This window comes from Cyprinodon variegatus, unplaced genomic scaffold (assembly GCF_000732505.1).
Source record: "Cyprinodon variegatus isolate N-32 unplaced genomic scaffold, C_variegatus-1.0 Scaffold2, whole genome shotgun sequence".
Taxonomy (NCBI): domain Eukaryota; kingdom Metazoa; phylum Chordata; class Actinopteri; order Cyprinodontiformes; family Cyprinodontidae; genus Cyprinodon; species Cyprinodon variegatus.
The window spans coordinates 1,202,349-1,227,489 of NW_015150455.1; the positions used below are offsets into that span (position 1 = coordinate 1,202,349).

Consider the following 25,141-nt stretch of genomic DNA (forward strand, 5'->3'; position numbering starts at 1 on the left):
ATGGATGGATGGATGGATGGATGGATGGATGGATGGATGGATGGATGGATGGATGGATGGATGGATGGATGGATGGATGGACTATTTCTTTAATCTGTTTTGGTCCTGGTGGATGCAGTAAAGATCAAGGGGAGTTAAAGAATGGCCAATCATGCAAAACAGAAATTTAATTTGATCGGCTTAGATTTTCCTTCTCATTACCTGTTTGTCCATAGGCAAATATGCAGGCGTTGTATCCCTGGAATGCATTTTCAAGTATTCCCTCTCCAAGGCACTTGAACACCACCTCTTGACCTTTTTAATAGAAAGATTCAGTTGCCATGGATATCAGGGTAAACAGTGTCAGCTGTCATCAAGTTATCTCAATAGTCTGTAAAATCAGCACAACGCTGTGTATTGACAAGGCCCACTGGGGGATGAATAAGAGTCTGGCGGATTCCTGTCTGGTCACTTGGAAAATGTAAAGCTGTGCAGAGGAAGCTTTCTTATTGGCCCCGCTGAATGGGACAGCTGTTTAATGAGCTAAATAAAGCCTTGGCTCGGGGCCTTGAGGCAACCTTTCCCTGAGCAGACTGCCCTGGCAGTTCAGCACAAATCAAATGCAAGCTTTATGGCAAACCAAGTATAGGGAATGATTATTATAATGTGCATCAGACAGACACATAAATCTCATGAAAGTTTTATGCCCTTGTTTTATTCTAGCACCAGCTAGATAGACAGAGTTTTTCTTAGGATGCTTTGTTTACAACAGCAGAGAGTTTAACTCTGGATGGAGAGCTAAAACCTTACAAGCGCTTTATAATTTTTAAAAGAAAGAAAACAAAGTGCTGACTTATTTTCTAACAAATGCATCTAGAACCCAAATGATCCCATTTGTCCAAACCCTGTAAAGGCTTTGTTTCCCATCAAGGTTGGAATTTCCCTGCTCCGACAGTGGCAACACAAAGCTCTTCACACAGGCCTGCTCCATTAGCTGAGCTCTTAGGTTGAGTGCAGGATCAATGACTCACCGGCATATTTGGGAACGTTGGACTCATCCATGGACCAGAAACAGTGGTCAAAAGCAAAAACCTGCCAAGAAGAAGGAGACAGATATCATCAGCGTGCATTCTCACACCTGTCCGAGCACGTCTGCCGAAAACAAACCAGAAGCTCAAAGATGCTGGATTACCGTACAACTTTGTACAGTCAAACAGCAGGGCAGGGCTTGTCCGAGCAAGTAAAATGAAACCAGATAGCCTTGTTCAACGGGATGGGTCCATGACTGTCTGTGTAAAGCAACAGAGTTTTTGGTCTGTTGCAGTGAAATGAATTCATAAATCAGTGTGTTTGCTTCTGAGGGAAGCATCCCAGCCACCGAGGATCATCTCCAAGGAAACTGGGCCAATGCTGTTCCCGGTACTACAGACTGGCATTTGGCTTTCAGGCCAAGGGCTCACAGCACTGACTTTTATAACAGAAAGACCCAGTATCCTCCAGCCACCTGCAGGAGTACTGGGCTGGTGAGGCACAGAGAGAAGGCTATCTCAGACAGAGCAGCTCCAGCATGTGTGAAGTCTCAGTCATTGATGTCACGGCAGCCACACCAAACAGGCTTCAATCGGAGGCAACCGAACTTTGGCTCAGTTTTTCTGATGACGTTTCGACACTTTACCAGGAGTCTCTGTCATTTCTAGCTCACACCATAGCAATCTATAGTCGAAGCGCCGATTTTAAACACATTTTCTCGGATTGTTGAGAGCAGCTTCTGCTACTTTACAGGCATCAAATCTTCATTGACAAATCTTTTAGAAACAATCTTGCTGGGTTTACTCTGTATCTGCTTTTGCACTGGCAGCAGTTCCGCACTTTTGAAATCACGGCGGCCCAAATTGAAAAATACCTTTTTTTTTTCACAAATCAAGCTTCTCCCAGCTGATTTCAGATTTACTTTCAAATTCAGTCTATCAGGTCTACATCATACGGAAGAAAAAATTTGGGCTAACGGTGTTGTGATAGTGGTAGTAATGTTAATTCTGACAGAAATGTCAACCCTCATATGTTGCAAACACAGTTTTCATTTGATTTTTAAGGGACTGAAAATCAAGGGAATTTATGTTGTTGGTGGTTGATCTGTGTTAAAAAAAATACTAAATTATATCAGTTTTGATGCATTTTATGAAACAGAAAAAAGTTCTGAGTTTTACAAACTTGATCAAGAGAAAAAAAAATGTTCTTTTAATGTGCAATTTGTTATAATGTTATATATAATTATATTTAAATAATTAGACTTTCTGTGATTTTATAAGTGGTATAATTTTATTTGATTCCCACAGAAAGCAAACTAAACCTCAGAATGCACTGACCCTCCTCGCTGACTTTCAATCTGCTGCAGCTTATTTAAAAAGAACCCCGCCACCCCCCACCCCATCCCACCCCAACAGAAATACCAAATGCCACATAATAACTGAACTGGGGAGGCCGAGGCTGCACAGTCAGCATGGGAAGCTCTGAGATCACTGAATGCACTGAGAGCAAGACTTCCTCTTGTGACTTCAGACAAGTGAATGGGTGCCATTCAAAGGAACAAAAGTGCCATCATTCTCAATTAGGGCTGTTTTAGAGACCAGGGCTGCAGTGCCCTCTGTTCTGGCTCCCTTCAGCCCATGGGTGTGATTGCACAACAGATTTCCCTTGATAGGACAATTACTATTAATCAGCAGCATAAATGATGATGAAGCAGAGAAGGACCAAAGCCCCCCTTTTTTTTCCAAGAAATAAATAGTTATCTATGATTGCGTTGAAGAATGCACTAAGCAATGAACAGGGCAGACGGACACGTGCTTGTCTGAGTGGAGGGTTATAACAGGGCAGCTCAGGTTTGCATGCCCAAGAGACCATGCTCACCCGTGGTCCAGTCAGGAGGGGGGGGAATCTGAGCACAAAGCCCGTCCCTGGTGTGTGAAACATCTCTGAGCCGTGTGTTGTTACGGGGGGAAGTGGGGGTGTGCTACAACAATGCAGCTTTGAATGTGCACACACACAACCCCAATGTCCGCGCTCATCCCTCTCTCATTGTGGAGCCTTTGTGGGAGTTTGGGAGAGCGCTGACACATTCACACGGACATTTATCTGGCTCCTGCTGACCCACAAATCTAACCGAAAAAAACTTAAATCATCTCCTTAGAAACACTGACACAACCAGGAATCAACCTGTGCGGGAGAAACACTCTTGTTGGGTGTATAAGTTCTGGAGCAGCAAATGTCTGAAAAATGAATGGATAAAACATACATACCTTGGGCTGCTTCCTGTTCAAACAGAAGGTCGATCCATCATACACAGGAGCAAGTGAGCAGGAAATAGAAACAGAGAGAAATAGAAAGGTAAGAATCTACACAGGAAAAAATCATTAAGGGTGAATACTTTCTCATGACAGAAATATATTATTTTTTACCATATGACATGTTATTTACTTGTCTTTCTCATTTCAATACAGTAAGTTTGTGGTCGACTCTTTAATCTGGCCGGTGGAGCGTGAGGAAGGGAGGAGATTTAAGATTCAATGTCCCACTGACTCTATTGAATAAATAGCTCTTATTCCTGTGGACTTCACACGGAGGCCAGTTTGGGGAAGCTGCACTCACAACAACCGACCACCGCCGTAAAGGACAAGAGGGTTGAATATACGCTCCTCTTCTTTTCAGTTTGTCTCCGTTACAACCAACAACTTTAATGCACTTTATTGGATGAATATATAAATCTGGAAAAGTGTGGTGAACATTTGCTTTTCTTCAACTCTCCTCAGTTATCCTGCTTAAGGGAGGCATTCCCACAGCTAAATGCTGTCACTTAGATAAAAAGGGCTGAATATATATGTGAGCCGCCTTTTTTAGATTTGCAGTTGTAAAGGCATAACTTTGTGTCTATTACATTAAGGTTGTCATCGAGGGTGGAAGAACCAAAGCTCAGCAGCTCCTTGAACTCTACAGCCTCTGCTGAATGAGGATAAATGCAACCACATTGCTGCATTGTGCACGACATATTACACACATAGTGTCTCTGGATGGTTTCAGACAAACTCCGTCTCTTTGATTCTGCCAGTCCTCCTGGAGTCAGCACATCCTTCCTGCAGAACACTCTTGGCAGAGAGACATGGGTGGGCATTGGTTTTGCATGGGAACTAATGCAGGGTGCATCAGGAAGACTTAATCAACACCCACCCCACGGAACCATCCAGAGACCAGAGACACTCACAATTTTAAGCTGAGTCACAGACTACAGAGCTGCACCGTGAATAACCACACCCACTCGTAATAGGATCTATTCTCTACTCAAACCTGTTGTTGCCATGCAGAGTGGTCTCCTTAAAGCAGAAATGATATAAAACAGGAGCCTCTGTAGCTGTGTTTGGGTTCTTTGAGTGGGTAGCGCAGTAATAGATGAGGGGGTGTAAGGGTTCCTAATCTAAATCTTCGACCAGACTGTTGTTTAATGTCTGCCTCTAAAATTACAATAAACCAAGGCACCTCCGGCTCTTACATGTGTCGTCTTCATGTACGTGCAACGAGTTTGTCTAATAAATGATTCAGCAATCAACATTTTATGACCTTCTGGTCATCCTACTTCAGTCGAACAGAGGCAGAGCTAGCATAAACAATGCCATCAGCAAGCCCATCCTTGAAGACCATGCTGTGGTGGGTGGGGGATTAAGCAGAAACCAAAAGAATGAAGCAGCTGCAGCAAATGCACTTATAAAAGCTAATATTTTCCTTACCAGTATCTCACTGTTTCAACAACAGGGGATGACTGGTATTGGAAAATTACAAGTCTCTAAATAGCTTGGCTTGGTATCAGGGACAAAGGAATTCCTAAATGGGACATTAAGATCAGCTAAAAATAATGCCTGATATGATGTATCCCAGTACAGTGAGTTTATGTTATGGGTACTGTTGTCTAGAAGGGTTACGTAAATGACTGTTAATGAACATTTGTTGCAAACTGCATAACCAATAAAAAATGGCTTTCTTCAGTACAAAGTTATTTTTAGGGTATAGATATTTGATAAAAATGTTTGCCATATTTCCCCTTATTTAAGCTGTGAGCAAGATTATTAATTCCTAAAACGTTTAAAATCAAGGGTGAGAGTCTAAATCTATGGGAATTGATGGATGTTCAGAATGTAACTTCTTACTTTCCCTGTATTTTTCCACTTCAGCTAATTTTACATTTCTTTTCTTTACCTGATAATGCCTGATATGATGCATCCCTCTTCAGTGATAAGACGGTCGCTCGGATGGATCTCATCTCAACCATATTTATATGTAAAAAAGTTTCCCCACAAATAAGACTATGGGTACATAAAAATGTATTTATTTTTTTTTTAAATGACCTGCTTGTATGTGTGTGTATAAATAAGGATCGGTGTCCACCGTATAACTACTAACAATAAAAATTACAAAATAAATAAACATGTCTTCCCTGGAAAGTTATAATTATAGGAGTAGATGACTTTTACTAGCAGTGATGTGAAATGGATTTAGCCAAACGGCACGCCAAACTTTACCTGTCAAGTTGAAACTTGGCAATTGACACTTTTTCTCTTATGACCCTCGGCCATTTTCAAAGAACCATGGTTAGAAAGGCGAGCTTCAATGACTGCCTGAAACCGTAGCTCACCACACATATACGACTGAAAGTGCGCATGCGTAGAAAAAGATAGCTACCTATGAGGACGAGCATGTAGGATGGCCTTACGTAAACATATTACTTGCATGATTGACAATTAGGGGGACCAGTTATTTTGATGATCCACATGGAAAAACAACATACTCCACTATACCATTAATGTTCTGCTCAGCACTTGTTCTGTGAATTTCTGCCGTGTAAATAAAATTCTCAAAACTTTGCTTATCTGCAAATTGGGGCTATAACAATTAATTAGACTAACCGATTATTGAAATAATCGTCAACTAATTCACTAATCAACTGGAACCGATTTGTTAAGTGAAGCAAGAAAACCCTGAAACAAGGCTTTTGCTGAAAGAACTAAACCACCAATCAGTGATTTAGAGAAAACTGTGTGAACAATATGAAAAACATTTTAATGTAAGCTTAAAATTCTTTTTTTCTTGATTTTCTCTAATATAAGGACGTTTTAGCTTCACCTGCTTTGAACACCACAAAAAAAGTATCCTATTAAATAACTTTTTGCAGCCCTAATGCATATACTGACAACTGATGGTCCCAGACAGGACTTTTCTACAGTAGAGTCCAGAGGATGTCCAGGAAGCACAACAGTCAGTAATATAGATAAGCTTCTGACAGCCTGGGTCTCTGTACTAAAGTCGGATTTCCTACAGTCAGGCATTGGATGGGGTCTTAAAGCATAAGTTTAGGTACTTGTAAGAGACTAAAATCTACAGTAACTGCCACTAAAGTAAAAAAAAAACAGAATATCAAAAAAAAAAAAAAAAAAAAAAGAAAGGGTTTGAGTAACACTTTAAAGAAAGACTCTGCATCTGAAAACAACCCCGCCTGTGCGCTGCTGCAGTCTGGTGCCTCCTGCTCATTGTTTAATCTATTGTATGTACAGTTAATGTCTCCAGCTCTGGTATGTCTGGAATCCCCCGCTTGACAATGGGAGGAACAGGAATTATTTAAGATGTTAGAAAGCTATAACTTCCTAAAGCATTCCCATTTTATTCCAAAAAAAGACTTCTAAAACTCACAAACTCATCTAAACTGCCTCTACTTACAAAAACATGAAAACCTCCCCCTTTCAGTTAGTTAAAGCACATTAGGCTCCAGTTCTCCCACTCTGCTTTGGAAATAAGCTCCATAATCCCCTCAAAAACCTGTGTGCTCCTCAGAATCCATCCAAGCTTTAGTACAGTCTGTCCTCATTGTCTGTCCAGTTTTATTCTCTTAAATTAAAATAGCTTTTATTCACATTTAAAATAATGCTTAAAGTATAAACAAAAGTCAAGACTTTAATGTCATGTTACTAGAAAAACGTAAATGTTTCACTATGTATATCCTAATTGTAATTCCACAGTTCTTATATCAATGTTATTTATTGATAGATTTGATTATCAGTTAGCAGGTCTACTGCATTATTATTCATGCATGTCTAATAACTAACAGCCATGTTACATTAGGTCCTGATAGCTGAGTGTTTTGGCTGCATAAATGTGGATCTATGGCCCAGAAGTGCCAGATAGCATCATATTCCTAACTCCCTGGAGGCAGATGCTATCTGCTGTAGCTTTAGCTTTACCAGAGCATGGCTGAAGCTGGAAGCCCCATCGGGGGACTCACCGTGTTGTCCCCCGGTGATGCTCCCAAACCTCCTCTTACTTGACGCAACTACAGATTTGGTTTATAGAAAGAAATACTCATACTCGTACTCGTCGTCTCCCGCTTTATCCGGAATCGGGTCGCGGAGGCAGCAGACTAAGCAGAGACTATAAGAGATATTTCTTTCTCTGCTTAGCAGACTAAGCAGAGAAAGAAATATCTCTTTCAATAGTGATAATTCATATTATTAACGTTATTAGCTATGCCTTGTGATGACGGTGACTAAAAAGTTTTACAGTTTTTTTTTTAAAACAAACTCAAAACTTATATTTTCTATTTTAATTTTCTTTTGTTGAGATTTAAAATACTATTTTGTTTTGAGCCCATTGCAAATAAAGTTTTTTTTTTTTTTATCATAAGGTTAATAATCCATCCATCCATTATCTGACAAGCTTATCCCGAGTGGGGTCACGAGGGGTGCTGGGTGCCTATCTCCAGCAGTCAATGGGCGAGAGGCGGGGTCCCCCCTGGACAGATCGCTAGTCCATCTCAGGGCAACACAGAGACACACAGGACAAACAACCATTCACACACACACTCACACCTAAACAACCATTCACGCACACACTCACACCTAATTTAGAGAATCCAATTAACCTAACAGTCATGTTTTTGGACTGTGGGAGGAAGCCGGAGTACACGGAGAGAACCCACGCATGCTCAGGGAGAACATGCAAACTCCATGCAGAAAGGCCCCGGGCCGGGAATCGAACCCAGAATAGGTTAATAATCATTTTAGTTTAATAAATCAATAGGATTTTATAATGCTTTTTATCCATTTTGTTTGAAAACTTATGCATGCAGAAGTATGTATGAGTTTACCACACATTGTATGTAATAAATTCAGTATTTATAATAAAAAAACTAATGTCTTTATCTTTTCCAATGTTTTTTACAATATATATAGTAAAAACACACACACGTGAATATATATATATATTAGGGGTGTGCAAAATAATCGTGATGATGATGATGCATCGTGATTCTAATTTTCGTGATCTACTGCATCGATTCTTGATGCCAAGAATCGATTATTAATTTAAAAAAATGAATAAATAAAATTGCATGAATGGTTGGCNTTGTGTATATGTAATGTTTTCTATAAATAACAGGCTATTACAACCACGCCCCACCTCAGCATAAAATGGTTTCACTAGGACAATGGCGGGCCACAACTTTTCAAGTTAATTTCGTTGCAAACTATGAATGTCAGGTTTTCAGAAGTTCAGAAAAAAAGGGAAGATGACAGCAAAGGCTTGAGGGATTTTATGATATTAAAAATAAACTGAAGATGAGTCAGGAACAGGTCCAGGAAAGGAATTGCAGAAGAATGATGGCAATTCAATGCCAGGTAAGAAGCAATGCATTTATCTATGTGATTTCAAAGTATAGCATCCGGTAGCTAGTGTAAGGTGGAAAACACTAAAAGATGGTATTGTCCTGGGCCCTAGCATATTTTCTCAGCTGGCCTGGTCACAGGCACTATGATCACATTTTTTGTCATATTTTTGATTTTGTTTGTGCATCTACAAATAGTGGAAAGGCAGTGGAGGAACCCCCCAGCCCTGTGGTTACAGGGTTGGATTAAGGCCACTGGGTTATTATGCCATCGAAAACTGCACTCTTCAAGCCCAGCAGGCAACAAACCAGATTAATCTACAGCATCATCCACCTACTGAGACATCTATCCAAGCCAAATACAAATCACAATGCGAAGCTGAACTCGCAAAAGTACTGAATAAAATACACAGGTTAGATTTTTTTTTTTTTGCAAGGCATTTGATTTAATCCACGATTCGCAAATAATCTGTGAGCAAGATGACTAAAAACCTAACTGAAGGGCTTTAAAAGTTTCTTTGAGAAATGATTGGGATTATCTTTTTGTTGTTTTACTTTAAACTGATTTTTTTTTTCCCCTAAACAGAATAAATTATCCTCCTATTGGGAGGAACAGCATTAGTTTTTCCTGTACATACACACATACAGTATAAGATATCTGCCACTCCCTGCCACATATTTAAAACCCTTCTGTTGATCTATTCTTGAGCCCCCAGCCTCCCCTCACCCTCACATATTACTTATTCTCCAGCCCATTTGCCAAAACGTTTTTAGATTTTTCAGAAGCAGTTCAGCTTAAACCCTTCAGGAGTTTAATAGCAAAGATAGAGCACCAAACACTTGGAGGCTCTGAGATAGAAATAACCTCTCAGTGTGTTTGGAACAGGACACTTAAGTTTCCACCCACTCAATACAGAGGTCATCCTTCTGCAAGCAGTATTACAGTAGAGGAGGGGCTGGATCCGTCGGACAACCAATTGACCTGGATTCAAAGAAAGTTCCAGACTAAGCCAAAATTGTTTCTTTTGTTTCAAGCATCGAGGATTTTAAAGTAAACAGGACAGGTGTTGACAGTCAGACGTGTCCATGGTGGACATTTGGAAATGTTCTCAACAAAGGGCTGAAGGAAGTCTGCAGGCTGATGACAAAAACAGGCAGAGGGAACTAAATGCTGCTGCACAAACAATTTAGAACCTTCTTGCTTACACGCCTCTCACATTGGAGGCTACTCATGCTAGAAAGACCCCTTATGCTTTATAAGAAAATGGACAGAACAAAAATTAAACAGCTAACTGCCTTAATCAAAACAAAAGCTTCATCATTGACATTAGGTAAAAGAAATATATACAGATTTAAAATATAGACCCAGGTTTGTTTATTGACATAACATCCCTATACACACGTGGAAAAGGCTATTGGTAGCTTTCGTTTAATCAAAGAAAAACCCCAATTGGTTACGGAAATGACATGTTTCTGACAAAAGTAATAATAGATAAAAATTTAATGAAAATCAGGCCTGTTTCATTTGTTTTTTTTTTTTTATTATTCTGTTGAAGCATGGTTGAAATTTCTCCAATGTGAGATAAAATTCTATTTATTGCTTTAGTCAGATTCGATTGATTTCTGTGACCATTGTGGGTTTTTCTTTAATTCAATGAGGAGTATGAAGAATTTTTATGAATAAAGCTACTCTTAAGCAATCAAGTTTCGACTTATCAGGTTGTTCCAGGATGATACAAATTTTCAATTTTCTTTAAAGTCTGAATGGATGATATTGTTTTTCTCAGGACTCCAAAATATTTGAAATAGAAAGAAAAAAATGTGCTTGGATATAGGTAAAAAAGTTGAATTTAAAGAAAGACTTCATCAGATTTAGCAATAAAGCATACTGCATGTCCCTAAAATATATTTAGTTTTCAACAAATTTTAAATTGTACGTAAAAGGACATAAGATCATTGATGAGTTTTTTTAAAAATATGGCCTAAACCAGGGGTAACCAATGAAAATCAGCAGGGTCCGCATAAAGAAAATCAAAAACCAGTTAAGGTTCGGAGACATTTTTAATTATAATCTGTTACTTTAAACAGAATTTAACACTGAACAATTTTATGTGTTTATGCATCCATGTTATAAATTGAGATTTAAAAAAAAAATAATTGAATAAACAAAAATAGAAAAATGTTCCATTTTAAAATCTAAAGTGTTTTTTTTTTTTTTAAAGTAGGCTTTTAACTACAGTTTGTGGACTTCCTGATAGTAAAGAATTACAACAGTCCAGCCTCGAAGTAACAAATGCATAGACTAGTTTCTCAGCATCACCCCTGAACAGGATATTTCTAATTTTTGCAATATTTCACAGATGAAAGAAGGAAATTCTAGAAACAACTTTGATATGGGATTTAAATGACAGGTCCTGATCAAAGATAAATACATTATCTGAAATCAGTTTAATCCTATCCACATGAAGTGACTGACTAATCAGCTTCTTTTTCAAAGACTCTGGACTTCTGTTTTGTCTGCATTCAGAAGCAGAAATTTTAGAGTCATCCAGGTTTTTATGTCTTTAAGACATTCCTGTAATCCATGTAATGGGTTAGCTTCATCTGGATTTATAGACAGATATAGCTGAGTATCATCAGCATAACAGTGGAAATTAATCCCATGCTGTCTAATTATTCTACCGATTGGGAGCATATATACCGTAAATTCTCTAATATTGGCCTGTATTCCAATAGCGGCCGGGTCTCTAATAATGGCCGGTCTCGCTGTCAGAGGAGGTAAATAATGGCCGGTCTCTAATACAGGCCGGGGCTATAAACGTTTTTTCTGGGCATACCTCAACATTATACTTGTGGTAGTAACATACAAGTACCACAGCCCTGCGCAGCTGAACGACAAGCCCTGCTGCTGCCCGTCTGCGCGAGGAAGAGAACAGACACGCAGCAGAACAGGAGGAGCAGCGCGAGTGATGAGGAGAATAAAGGGAGAGATGAAGAGGAGGAGGAAACTGAGGAGGAGAATTAAACAGAATTGGAGGATTTTTATATTTTTTTTTTACTTCAAACCAAGCGAGACATGGTAATTGTACTTTTTCAATAAATGAACCTAGTGTTTTATAGGTTCAAATAGACACAAAATCTCATTTTTATTCATTCCACTGGTAGTCTGTTTTGCTCAAATAGCAATAGAGGCCTGTCTCTAATACTGGCCTCTATCCAATAAAGGCCTGGACCGCGATGCACTTGAGTGAAATAAAGGCCCGGGCCTATATTAGAGAATTTACGGTATATAGTAAAAAGAATTGGTCCTAGCACTGATCCCTGTGGTACTCCACAGTTAACCCTTGAACATGAGGAAGATTTGTCATTAACGTGAACAAGCCGAAATTGATCAGATAGATAAGATTTAAACCAGTCTAGTGCTGCTCCTTTAATCCCAACAAAATATTCAAGTCTTTCTAAAAGAATATTATGATCAACTGTATCAAATGGAGCACTGAGATCCAACAGGACGAGCACAGATACAAGCCCATTATCTAAGGCCATGAGAATATCATTAGCGACTTTCACCAGAGCTGTTTCAGTGCTATGATGAGCTCTAAAGCCAGACTGAAACTCTTCAAAAAGTTCATTATGGTGTAAGTAGTCGCACACTTGTTTGACAACTATTTTCTCAAGAATTTTAGATAAGAAAGGAAGATTGGATATAGGTCTCTCTCTAATTGACCAAGTCATCTGGGTCAAGACACAGTTTCTTAAGTAAAGGTTTAATTACAGCAACCTTAAAAGCCTTTTGTACACATCCCTGTAACAGGGATATATTCATCATAATTAAAATGGAGGACAAGATCAAAGGGAATAGTTTCTTAAATAACCTGGCTGGAACTGGATCTAACATACCAGTTGAAGGCTCACTGCTCAGTGACGCAGAGAAGAGAAAGTAAAACAGATTCTTTAAAATGTATAACTGCACTATCTGATAATGATCTGCTAAAGTTAAACCTTTTGGGGGAGAAGAACTCTGCTAAAGTAATCCTGAAGGTTACTAAAAATTGGTCAGAAATTAAAGGGTTGTGAGGAAATACTGTTATTTCTTCACATTCTATGCTATATGTCAGCACAAGGTCCAAGGTATGAAGATGAAAATGTGTGGGACTATTCACATTTTGAACAAAGCCAAGGTAGCACCAAATGCTGCACTTAAGCTATCACCTTCAATGTCAGCATGGATATTAAAATTCCCCACTATGATGATCCTGTCAGTATTTAATACCAAATCAGAAAGGAACTCCGAAAACCTATCTAAAAATTCAGAGTAATGACCTGGTATACAATACAAAGTTAAAAAAAAGAAGAGGCTTTCTTGCTTTGCAATTTGGATGAAGGAAACTAAGGGTTAAATTTTCAAAGAGTTGTAATTATTAACTGCCTTTGGAGTAATCAGTAAGTCAGACTGAAAGATTGTTGCTATTCCTCCTCCTTGCCCAGAATTTCTGGGTATGTGAAAATTTAAATAACTAGAAGGAGTTGCCTCATTTATCCGCACATAATCCTCTTGCAAGTTTCTGTAAGGCAACATAAATCAATGTGATTATCACAAATCAAGTCATTAACTAGCAGATTTTTAGAAGAAAGACATCTTATGTTAAATAAACCACATTTAATCATTTTAACTTCTTTCCCAATTTGAGTTATTTTAATTTTAATTATATTACCATCATTTAGTGCTTTGGGAATCTTTTCTAATTTATTCGATTTTGATCATGGGCAAGACACTGGCTGTATGGATTAATGAGTGGGTAACAGTAGAAAGCTGCAGAGATGTGTGTTAAACTACGACTCTTCTTTCTGGTCTGCACCCTGGGTTGTCAGGGTTTTGGAGGACTAATAAATTTGGCCAGATTCCTAGAAAGAAGAGCTGCACCATCCAAAGTGGGATGGATGCCATCTCTCCTAATTAGTGCCAATTATTAATGTAGCCCACGTTGTTTAGGATACCACCTAGACAACCAGTGGTTTTAATGACGACATGCGGTCAAACATGTCATCACTGGTCAGATCAGGGAGGGGACCAGAGAAAATTACGGAGTCCGACATTGTTTTGGCAAACTTACACACCGAAGCAACACTAATTTTGTCATTGCCGCCAGTGTCATTGCCGCCAGCGTGAATAACAATGTTACAGTATTTAACCTTATCCTTAGCCAGCAGTTTCAGTTAGGATTTGATTTTGCCTGTTCTGGCCCCCAGCAAACATTTGACTATGGTCCCTGGTGTCTCTAATGCCACGTTTCTGACTATAGAGCTGCCAATCACCAGAGTGGGCTTCTTAGTGGGTGCGTCACCGAGCAGGGAAAATCGGTTCGAAATGTGGACGGGTTGGTGGTGCCTAAACTTTCTGTGTACGGTTACCTACAGTAATGGCCTGGCTGCTCAGGCACTTTTGGAGGGGGGGCCTACTTTAACTAATGGATGTTCAACAACCTGAAGCCTGGGTTCTAACTATGACACCCTTGCCTCCAAAGCTAAACAAATACAACACTTATTACACATACCATTATCACCAAAAGTGACAGAGGAATAACTGAACATCTGACACAGAGAGCAGGAGAGAGGAGAGGAAGAAATAAGAGTTGTAACAGTCTGTAAGAGTAAGAGTCATGGGTTTATAGCAGTGTGCTTGTGCTTTGAGAAGGATGCAAATACCCATTTCGAATCCTACTGCCTTCACTCTGGATTCCTGAGGAAGACCCTTAATCCCCGATTACTCCCCTGGCGCCACACAATGGCAGCCCACTGCTCCCCAAGGGGATGGGTTAAATGCAGAGGTAAATTTCTCCAATGTGAGATCAATAAAGTTCAAGTAATTTATTATTCAATATTAGCTCAGATCTTTGAGACAGGAGGAGAGGTTATTGCATAATAAATCAAAATTATCCAAATTTTTGATCTAAATGGACTGTTAAATGTTTTATTCCGTTTTGTCCAGCAGAGGAATGTCTGTGTTTCTATGTATAAAGCTTATCAGCTTAAAAATGAGTAAGTAAACCTTGTATCAAAAATGCAACATTCAAAACAGAAACACCTTCAATACCAATTCCTAATAATTTAGTTGGGTTTTTTTGTTGTTTTTAACAAAGCAAAGCACTGACAGTTCTGAAAACTAAAATTAGTTTAGTATGAAAATATTTGGAGTGGCTGGGGATATATAACTTTTCAGGTCATCAAAAAAAAAAAAAACCAGGACCTTCTTGTATCTTGCATCTGCTGTCTCTAAGCTACGTGGTAAACATGGAGGAGAGTCAGCCTACCAGCCTCATGAGTCAAAGTTCCAAATTGAAAGCCAAAAAGTGCATTTTGAATAACAGGCTAATCACTGCCACAAGCAGCACACATGATAATCATACCACCTTCAGCATGGGGCCTTCAAGTTTCCATAACAAGTGTTCACAATACAGCATATGATGCAAAAAGCCTCTAATTTAATCCTCTCCGGTATTTCTGAGACCGCAGTGACAAGTCAGGTCAGCAGGCTGAGGGCCAAGTCAGTGTGCATTCAAACACAGAGAACAAGACTGTCCGAATGTGCTGGTGAGTCAAAAGTCATCAAATAACTCAGGGTAAAGTGAAGTTTATATAAAACATTTCTGGTGCAGGTATGACTAGTTTCAAAGGAAGGGAGTTGACATCTGTCACCTGTGATGCTGTCTGAATGCAACAATCCAAAAAGATACAGCATGTTGCTGCTGAGAGTAATAAAATCCAGAGTGAGCTGACTCACTGTGAGCAAAGCAGAACATAAGTTATGTGCTTAAAACATATACAAAGAAATGCTCATTAATGTGACAGTAACTCCAAACCAAAATCATGAAAACTAAATGCCCGCATGCAAACTTCAAAAAGGCCTCATCACAGAGAATCATGCAAAAAACTCATTACGGAGTTAATGTCTGAATGTCGATTTTTTACTTACACTGCTGCCCTCAATATAAGAGGCAACATCTGACATTAATGAGGTACAGGCTCAACAATGAGGCAGGGCGCGTTTTTTTTTTTTTCTCTTAAAGAGTTCTGGATCAAGATATAAACAATATCCCACCCTCTAAACAAACAAGTGAATGGGGAAAAGTGAATTCAAATGCTCTAGGGACTTTACTGGAAGCACTTTCACTAAACAGGACAAAAAAAAGAAACTATGTGAATCCTTTAGGGCCAACTGACTTAGAACAAGATCTCGGTGGATGTAAAGGTTGATTCTTGGCACAAATTGACTAGTATAGAAAGACAAAGAGAACATTCCTGAGGGCAGTCACTGGACAAGACAGCATTGTTATTTAGTACAGGGAGAGAAAACATTAGAACACTACATCAAAAGTTACTGTCCTCTGAAACCTTAACACTAACATTTTTGCTGGAAATATTTTCGCAAAAGACAACCAAATACTTTTTCGTAGGTCGTTAAAGTTTTAGAATTGCCTCAATATTTAGCAAAACAAAAGATCTTTCTAAGTTGCTATTAAAATCGTCAGTAACAAATGTATCAAATTTTTCTGTTGTTATTTGAAATTCCTTTAGACTGATGTAAAAAACATGCATCTCTTTTGCCTGCCTGCACCTCACTGTCGACCCTCCCAAAGCCCTCGGGTGGCCTGATACTACTCCTAGTTCAATGAACTACCAAACTTGGAGCTATTAAATAATTTTCAGCTGCAATGTTTACTATATTTTAGTCACATTTCAATTTATTTGCCTATCATGTATGACCCAAGCCTGGACCTTTGATCTGCTTCCTGCCTCTGTCTATCTGGAAATCTCTGCCCGTGCATTGGGCCTCATGTTACTGATTCTCTTACCAAGCTTACAGAATTTCCTCTTGTTTAGGCTTTCTGAAAACATATGCATGTGGAACGCTTCTCTGTGCATCACTCTTGAACTGGTTAAGACTCCCTCACTAGCATTAGCACTGTTTGGTCCCTTCAAGATTTGGCTCATTCATTCAGTGATCTAAATTATCCAAACAGCCCCAGGGATCAATCATCAGGGCCACTACAACCTCCCGGCTTCTGCAAAGCTTAATGAGCTTAATTTAGTACATCTTCAACACCATTGAGTTGTTCTCAGTCACTAACCCTTTTCTACCCATGAGGATCCCAAACAGCAGTTTATTTTCAAATACTGAACGCTGACTTCTTGTGTCGGATGAAATCTCAGGTCTCCAGATTTTGTCCAAAAAGATTCTTCCTTTATTCATACTTCATATATTAAAAAGGTGATTTTCATTAAGTCTCTGTGAAGAAAGTAAAACATGGATATTTTGAATACTGGGGGGAAAAAAAACTAAACAGGCTGTTTTTTAATAAACATATTTAAATAATTGTTGTACTGTTTCTCTTGGTAGATTGAAATAATTAAAACCAGCAATTTAAAATTATTTTAAGGAATATAGATTTCTGTTACATATTTGAAGCATGTGTCATTAGTTATGTGTTTCAGTTCTGATCAGCTTGCATGTTTCAATCAATAAATGTGAAATTCAGCGTTTTGTGAGTTACACCCGTTTGAAACTGACTGGGAATTAAATATCAATCATATACGTGTTCCCTGAAGTGGACACATTACTAGTCCAATTAACCAGAAAGCAAGCTATCTAATCAGTTTACTTTTAATTCCAAGCATCCAGCATGCGGTGGTGGGAGAAACATGGACAGCATAGTAGGCTAATATTCGGGTGTGATAAGTAATTTGAGACGGAAGTGCTTTGATGCTGCAATGGGGGAGTGCATGCCCAATATAAACTGATCTAATCGGATCTGTTGTACAATTGCAAACCAAAACAGGGAGCATCATTTTCATATGGCATGGTTTCTTTCTACCCACTAAATTGTAAGGCAATATGCAAATAGTGTTGCAGGGGGTATTAGTTCAGTATCATTCAAAGACTGGGAGGACAGAATATGCAGCTTCCTAGAAGATGTTGTTCTAATTGTACCTCCTCTCCACACCAAACCAATTAATGCCCAGGGAAGGCAGATAACACAGGCTGGTGGAGATAAACCCAATTGAGCTCTTGTAACCACAAGTGATAAGAGATAAGGTTGCCAGTTACAAGCTTGGGGACAGCATTATCAGATAAAGACATTCCTCTAGTGATCATCGTAAAATGTGAAATCTGCAGCTTTTTCCTAACCGAGTTCAGAGAATAAAAATACAAATGTTCGATTTTTAGGTCAGAACTGTGGAATTCCAGGTGTTTCCCCAACATTTTATACCCCCTATTCAGTTATATGGTGACTGACATGAACCTAGGTAATTGTACTATGGCCCATTGTGTCTGCTTAAGGGTATAATCCTGTCATGACTCATCACCAATCAGCCCCTTACACAGACAGCCGCCTGAGGTATTTCTGCTCACCTCCACCTACTGCCCCCATCCATCATGTCTGTGCACCTAAAAAGAGAACTGGTGCCTGAAAGCAAACTACTTATCCCAGACTCCTGTTTCAAAAATGCCATTTGTGACCACACAAGGAGCAGATGAAAGGTGAGACTCAGAGAAACGTAACTTTCTGGCCCAAAGTCACGATCTGTTTCATTTGTCAGTCAGATTACTGTTCATTCTCAGGAGCACTGGAGAGGACAGTGGAGAGATCAGGAGACAGGCCAATGGGTTTGCAGGGTATACTGTATATTGTGGCTTAACCATCAAAGGAAATCACTTTTAATACCCTAATTCCTTGAGTTCAAGGCATGCTGTGTGGTCTGATCAACCTAATAAACTATGCAAAGAAGAATGCTGAATTAGGAACCTCTGTATGGAACATTTGTGCAAGAACAATTTGACATGATTTTCTCTTCTTGCATTAAGAATTCCTGTATTTATAAGTAAACAGCCAAAGATTTAAACCTTAAGTGGTGTTCTCAGAAAAATATCTATTATGGCTGTTTCCTTTCTGATGCGCCGCCTGAGCATTCCCACGAGAGAGAGATTTTCCCATGGTCCTGGCCCCTGCAGCCACATCCAGCAGGCTAACACCCTCTGAATCTGACACATTTCCAACACGCAGGGACAGGTGTCTTCAAAATCTGGCAAAACCCCAGAGATCAGGGCTACCCCCGCCCATCTTATGTGGGCTCCACATGCAGGAAAACAGGAAAATTACATGGTTTTACAAAACCAAAGAAGCCAGAACACACACACTCCTGCTCAAACACACATACACTGAGCAGCAGCAATACTGGAATCTGAAATAACAAGCCTAGATGGCATCTTAGAGCAGAAATTTGACATAATTATGGATAAAAAAAATCATCCAAGCTATATGTTTACAGACTAGACTGTAGAAAAAAAAAACAAAAAAAAACAAAAAAAAACAAAGATGAAAGTAGGCGGGGGTTAAATTGAAAGAAACTGGAGAACATTTTCAATCACTGTTCAAATCCATGAATACCTGTGGATGTGATACTAAATCTAAATCAGATATGAAAGTTTCCACCAGATGATAAAGCAAATTCTGTTTGTGTTTCACTTGTCAACATGGAAACAGGCAACAAAGAAAACTAGGATCAGGTACTAACAGCTCCTCAACGATTTCTGAAGGTTCGCAGTTCTGCATCCTGAACCAGACAACATTACTCAGATTGCAAATAATTATATTCTGGAAAAGGGACCTCTGTGCCGGTCACAAGTCTTCTCAAATATTTTTATTTTTTATCTGTATTTTCAAGGACTCTCCTATATTTACCTCCATCCATCCTCCCATTCACATTAACAAGCCGCAGCATTACACCACCATCACTATGTTTCACAGTGTAGATGGTGTGGTAGGGGTGATTTGTATTTTTATTTTTTTGCCACACAGGGAACATTTTGCAATTCTTCCACATATAGCCGACTGATGGAGTCCATTAATAGTATCTTCCTATTGACAGATTCTCCCACCTGAACTACAGATCTTTGCAGCTCCTCCAGAGTGAACATGGCCCTCATTACCATTTGCTATATTAATGCTCTCCTTTTCTTCCCTGCCTGTTTAGCAGGGAGAAAAAAACAAATAACATTTAGTAGTGATCTAGTAGATTAAGAGTGTGTCTTGCAAGGTTTGCAGCTGTGTCATACTGTCATTGGGTGCTGCTCAGTTATATCTTCATTGACTGATCAATTGTTTCCTAAATCTGTTTTAAATTTCCCCTCAACTTTACCAGAAAACATCCTAATAAAACACATTGTAATGTGTGATTATAACATGACAAAATGCATAAAAGCTACTGATGTTTAAATACTTTTGCAAGCAACTGCGAGTTTGCTTTTTTAATAGCCTGGAATGCAGCCATTGTGTTGAAGACTCTGCTCTGATAATTGCTTTAAATACAGATTAGCCCAGAGCTGCTGGCATAGTGAGCCCATTATTTAATGCTGAGTTGCTGGGAAAGTGTAACAAATGTAAATGATTTCACATACCTCATAAGTAAAAAAAAAAAAAAAAACATGCCTCCTATGATGCACTTATTGTTCTTTGCAGTCACGCTGAGACCCTTTGAGCACCTCTAAAAAGCTGGGCAACCATTTAAAATGGTAAATAAAACAGGAAACAAACAGATACGGACTACAGCGTTAGACGTTTTGCGCGCCTGTGGGTAATCAGGTCGGGTGTCTAATCATGCATGACACCAAGAGCAGAGGAGAGCTAACAAGCGCAAAAACTCTGGAGCATTGTGGGACAAATATGACATTTCTGACAAACGCTAGCAGGCATGAAACATGAGCTGCATTCACATTCTGATCTTCTCATTATACAGAGAAAGCATGTCAGATCAGAAGGTAGCATACACCAGACTGCATTACTCTTTGCTGTAGGGTCCATTTTATAAGTTCTACATCTGAGGCCTTTGGTCACATCTAGGCACATTTAAATGAAAAGTGAAGCATGGAGGTTTAATAGAAACACTGCAATCTTAACGGAGCTTTGAAAGCAGCAAACCATAAATTAACTCTGGATTGAGAGATTTAGAGCAACAACCCGAGGCTGTGCATTAAACAGCTGAAACGAGTCCAACTTCTCATGTCACAGAAGCAACTTCTTCTTTAAACTGTATTTAACATCAGCTAACCAGGTATTTTTATTGCCTCAGGTATCAGTCTTTTGTTTCTGAACGTGTAAAACTAACTGTAATGTTCTCATCAATCATTACATAAAAAGGCTGTTTTGGCAGCTTGAATGTTTCTAGGAACAAACCAAAACGTTATGTTTATTTTTGTGCTGAAAAGATACTGAACTTGGCCCGAGCTTTTCTGGCTACACGCTCTCGATAATCTGTTATTGGGAATTATGTTAAAGGCTTGTATTACATAAAAGATCTTTATTGTTTTGTATTCTGACAGGCTTCCGGATCCCTGCTGCAAATAAACCACAGAATGATGCTGCCACCTTCATGCTCCACTGTTAGCAATCAGAATGACAGCATATATATCAATAATCAATCCTCACCATAATATCACTCTGCCCAGTATCAATATAAAGAACTGTTGTGAATTTAGCATTTATTATTTAACTTTCTTAGCAACATGTTTTACAGGTCTGTTTTATATCTAATGATGTTTGAATAGAAAAAAATATAAAATTTTGGAAACTTTATTTCAGTGAAACTAATTTGTTTCACTAAAACAAAGGCTCCAGTTGATTTTTTTTCCCAAACAACCTAATTGCCATGATGGAATTACCTAATTTTGTTAATTATCTATAGAGTCTAACATATGTGGTCTAGGACAAAGCAAAAAAACGGCATAATACTGATACCTGGACATAACCGCTATTGATCTAATTTAACTGTTGAATGAAAAAACCAATTATCTAGTGAGTGAAGGATTTAGCCTTGACATAAACATTACTTAAAGAGGTAGCAAATCCACACAGATATAAATGTGCTTTGTGCTATTTATTAACAAATAAGCAGCAAAAAGTTTCATGTTAAGTCCACTGGATTGGATCCTCAATGTCTGATACCAAACCACCGATATCTATTCCGGCTTATTAGTCAATATCAGATCCAGGTATCGGATTGGTGCATCTCTAGCGTTAAATAGGAGAGTCCCAATTCAGTACGGATATCAGAAATCTCTCTGATACAAGCAAAAACATGAATATCAGAATATATAGGCCTGCCTCTAATATCTTTGATACCGGTATTAGAAAAACTTTGCTTCAATCCACTTTTGTTTAAAGTTTATGTAACTCTTTGGTAAACATGAAATAGGTCAATTTTTCTTATAACTGATGTTAATTATCGTTCTCTGTTTGAGAAATATCACTTGATAAAGCCTTTTCTATAATTTCACACTATAAAATAAGTAATAAATGCCTGTGTGATTCATGCCAATATCGTATCGGGTCAATATTAGCAGCGGTTAATACACAAAGCAGCAATATCGGTATAATATCAGAAATGAAGAAGTTGTATCAGGACACCCCTTTCTTAGTCAGCCATGAGTCATTTCATTATTGTGATTTTAATTGTGCCCAATACTTAAAAAAAACAACTTTCTTTAGTTTTAATCAGTACCAAGGGTCCCCAGCCTTTACAATCCACAGACATGTTTTGCTCTCACTCATGCTAAGACCTATTTGGCAGAGCCACAACAACAACGTACTCCTTACAATAAAGACAATTTTTTTTGCACGTTAAAAAAGCCTACTAAAGACAACAGAGAGACATATACAGTATCTTTTTAAATAGTAGGGTTCACATTTATGGGAAATTAAGAAAAAACAGCTGGTAGATTCCTTGTAGCTTAAGATTAATCATTAAGAGATCTAAGCAGACATTGCATGAAAACATAAATAACAGCTAAAACCAACTGATTAAATACTGACATAAAAAAACTGCAGTTCTTCATCGTTTTTGGCAATTAATTACGAGTCACAGCAGAGAACCTCACCTCTGCTCTATTCAGTCTCACACTCAGATCTGCTTACTTTAAGTTTTTCAAATTGAAACTGCTCCCCTGTTCCACATCTGTCCCTGTACATGATCCTGTCCCTGATTTTTCCCCGTGTAATAAATACACGGATGAGCTGTGAAACCCTACACAGCAGACAACCTCCTCTGCCCTTCCCGATCCTGTCCTCCTGACTTTCTGATAAAGCAGAAGTTCATGGAGTTTGAGTAAAACATGAAAACCGATAAAAGTGTAATGACAAACTGGAGGAAAACTAATCTAAACAGACCAAAAAAACCTTTCCAGAAGACATGCATGTGGAGGTGTTCCTGTGAAATGATTAGTATTGGAAAGTTCAAGTGAATGGCATAAGGAGTATCATGTTGCAGTCAGGTGGGTGACAGACACTGTCCTCTGCAGCAGCAGCAGCAGCAGGAGGAGGAGGGCAGTGTTCCTGTAAAACCACTGCATTTGTTTACTTGCATTAATACATCATAAAGCAAACTAAAAAGTTTCCAAACAAAATGCAATCATTATTGTTTTATCCAAACACAAAAAGGGAAGAAAACTGCAGTTTATATTGCAATGTCTTTACTTTCTTTCTGTCATTTCATCCTCAACTGCAAACTCAAATAATCCATCAGATGTTTGTTCCTTTTTTTTGTTTTTATTTGTTAAATTTCAGCTGTGTTTACCTGTTCTCTCCTTTTGCATTAGAGGGTGGAGGGTGCAGGATTGTTTGGTTGTCCTCCATGTCCACCACACATTTTGTATTCAGCTCAATCTCTGCAGAAAGACAGGAGTTTTTTTGGGGTGGAAAAAAGAAGGGAGGATGCGGGGGTGTGGAGGGAAGAGAATCAGAGCTACTTTCGCCTTGTTGAAAGTAAACTGGAGCATGATTTTAGGAAAATGGTGAAGACAGCTAAAGTTTACGATGAGGGGAGAAATAGAGGGAGGTTTGGGAGCGGAAACCGTCGTTTTCAACACTTACCCCTGCGGTTCATGGGCCGAACTCTCACAGCAACTTTTACCTTTGTATCCGACATTTTTATCACTTTTTTGTTGTTGTTTTATTCCAACCCTTTATGTTGTGTCTGTGCGCCGAGCTCTAAATGTATAGTTAGTAAATCCCCTGAAAAACGGCCCCGGATTTTTTTTTTTCTTCGTGCCACGCTTCTGCAAACCCCGATCGTCAAAAAGAAAAGCTCCCAAAATAAGTCCAAATTTTCAGGCAGATAAATCCGGACAGGATCATTTTCTTCTTTTAATTCCGGCAGAGTTCTCTTGTTGTGCGGATCGAGCCCTCTGCTCCGGCCGCAGACAGCATCCCCACCGCCATCTTCCACCGGGAGCGCGACTGCTCTCCTCTGGCAGGGCTGGACGGGCTGTGCCAAAGGAGGGGAAAGGATTTACGCACCACGCAGCTCCTCCACAGGGAGGAGAAAAGGCAAGCAGAGAAACTGAAAACTGCATCATGACCAGTGATTTACGCACAGCAAAGATTACGCACAACAAAACACCATGAGGAGTATAAAGAGAAAAATTGAACTGAAGAAAAAAAAAAAAAAAACACAACAGGAGGATAAAGGTCGAGAAAGAAAAAAAAACAACAACAGACTTAAGTAAACTAATAGGAATATGACATAAAATAAAAAAAAAAAAACAAAATAAGAAACTATTGGGTTTGGGCTTAAAACTAAATAAATAACTAAATAGTGGCAGGGTTTTGGTGTTCATCAAACAGAAAGGCAGACATTAACATCTACTTTTATTTCCATGTTCAAAATTATGCCCCAAGAATTCACTGCCCATATATGGTAGAGGGGTGTGATTGCACACTATGCAATACAAAGCATCAACTGTATATTTTTTGTCTAGATTTGTCAAGACCGCGTCCAGATTTCTTTTTTTTCTCGTGTCTATATACTGTGTCTATATTTTTATTTTTGTGTTGTAAAACCCCTTGAGGGTTTGTGAGGAACCAGCGCCCACCACAGACAGAGAATAAGATGTTCGTAGAATCAGTTGAAATATGAAAAAAAGTTGTTTTTCATCTTTGACAGTGATTTTTTTTTTTAAAGGGAAAGAATGACGAACCATTTTGCATTTTAAATGAAAATCCAATCTTCTTTTTAATTACTGACTTGTTATAAAAATATCAAATTAACAAAACTGTTCTCAGTGAACACTAATAGGCCAATTGTGCAACCTCCTAAGCTTCAAAGATCTATTATCCTGTTCATGTTTGGATCTTGTCCTGTGCATGAGTGAATCTTGCCCTGTGCATGTGTGGATCTTATCCTGGGGATGTGTGAATGTTGTCCTGTGCATGAGTGAATCTTGTCCTGTGTGTGTGTCCTGCGGAGCCCAGCACCTGGACTCTGCAGGAACCTACGCCAGGATCCTGTTTGTGGACTTCAGCTCGGCCTTCAACACAACCATCCCAGCTCTGCTCCAGGAGAAGCTCTCCCAGCTGAATGTGCCTGACTCCACCTGCAGGTGGATCACAGACTTCCTGTCGGACAGGAAGCAGC

The 25,141-nt window shown here is 39.0% G+C and overlaps 1 protein-coding gene across 5 annotated transcripts in view; it reads right to left on the reverse strand.

Moving 5' to 3' along the window:
- Window positions 1-23,983, reverse strand: part of LOC107081851 (kinesin-like protein KIF13A) — a 54,852-nt gene extending 30,869 nt beyond the window's left edge. For 4 of the 5 annotated variants that reach the window (XM_015370200.1, XM_015370191.1, XM_015370209.1 and 1 more), the window contains exons 1-5: window positions 23,599-23,983; window positions 23,303-23,393; window positions 3,276-3,288; window positions 1,011-1,071; window positions 202-294 (exon numbers count right to left, since the gene is read on the reverse strand). In XM_015370200.1, coding sequence (XP_015225686.1) covers window positions 202-294; window positions 1,011-1,071; window positions 3,276-3,288; window positions 23,303-23,393; window positions 23,599-23,653 — 313 coding nt within the window. In that variant the 5' untranslated portion in view covers window positions 23,654-23,983. Of the gene's footprint in view, window positions 1-201; window positions 295-1,010; window positions 1,072-3,275; window positions 3,289-23,302; window positions 23,394-23,598 lie in introns of those variants that run through there. The other variant, XM_015370218.1, reaches the window with a different exon arrangement.
- Window positions 23,984-25,141: the final 1,158 nt, after the last annotated feature.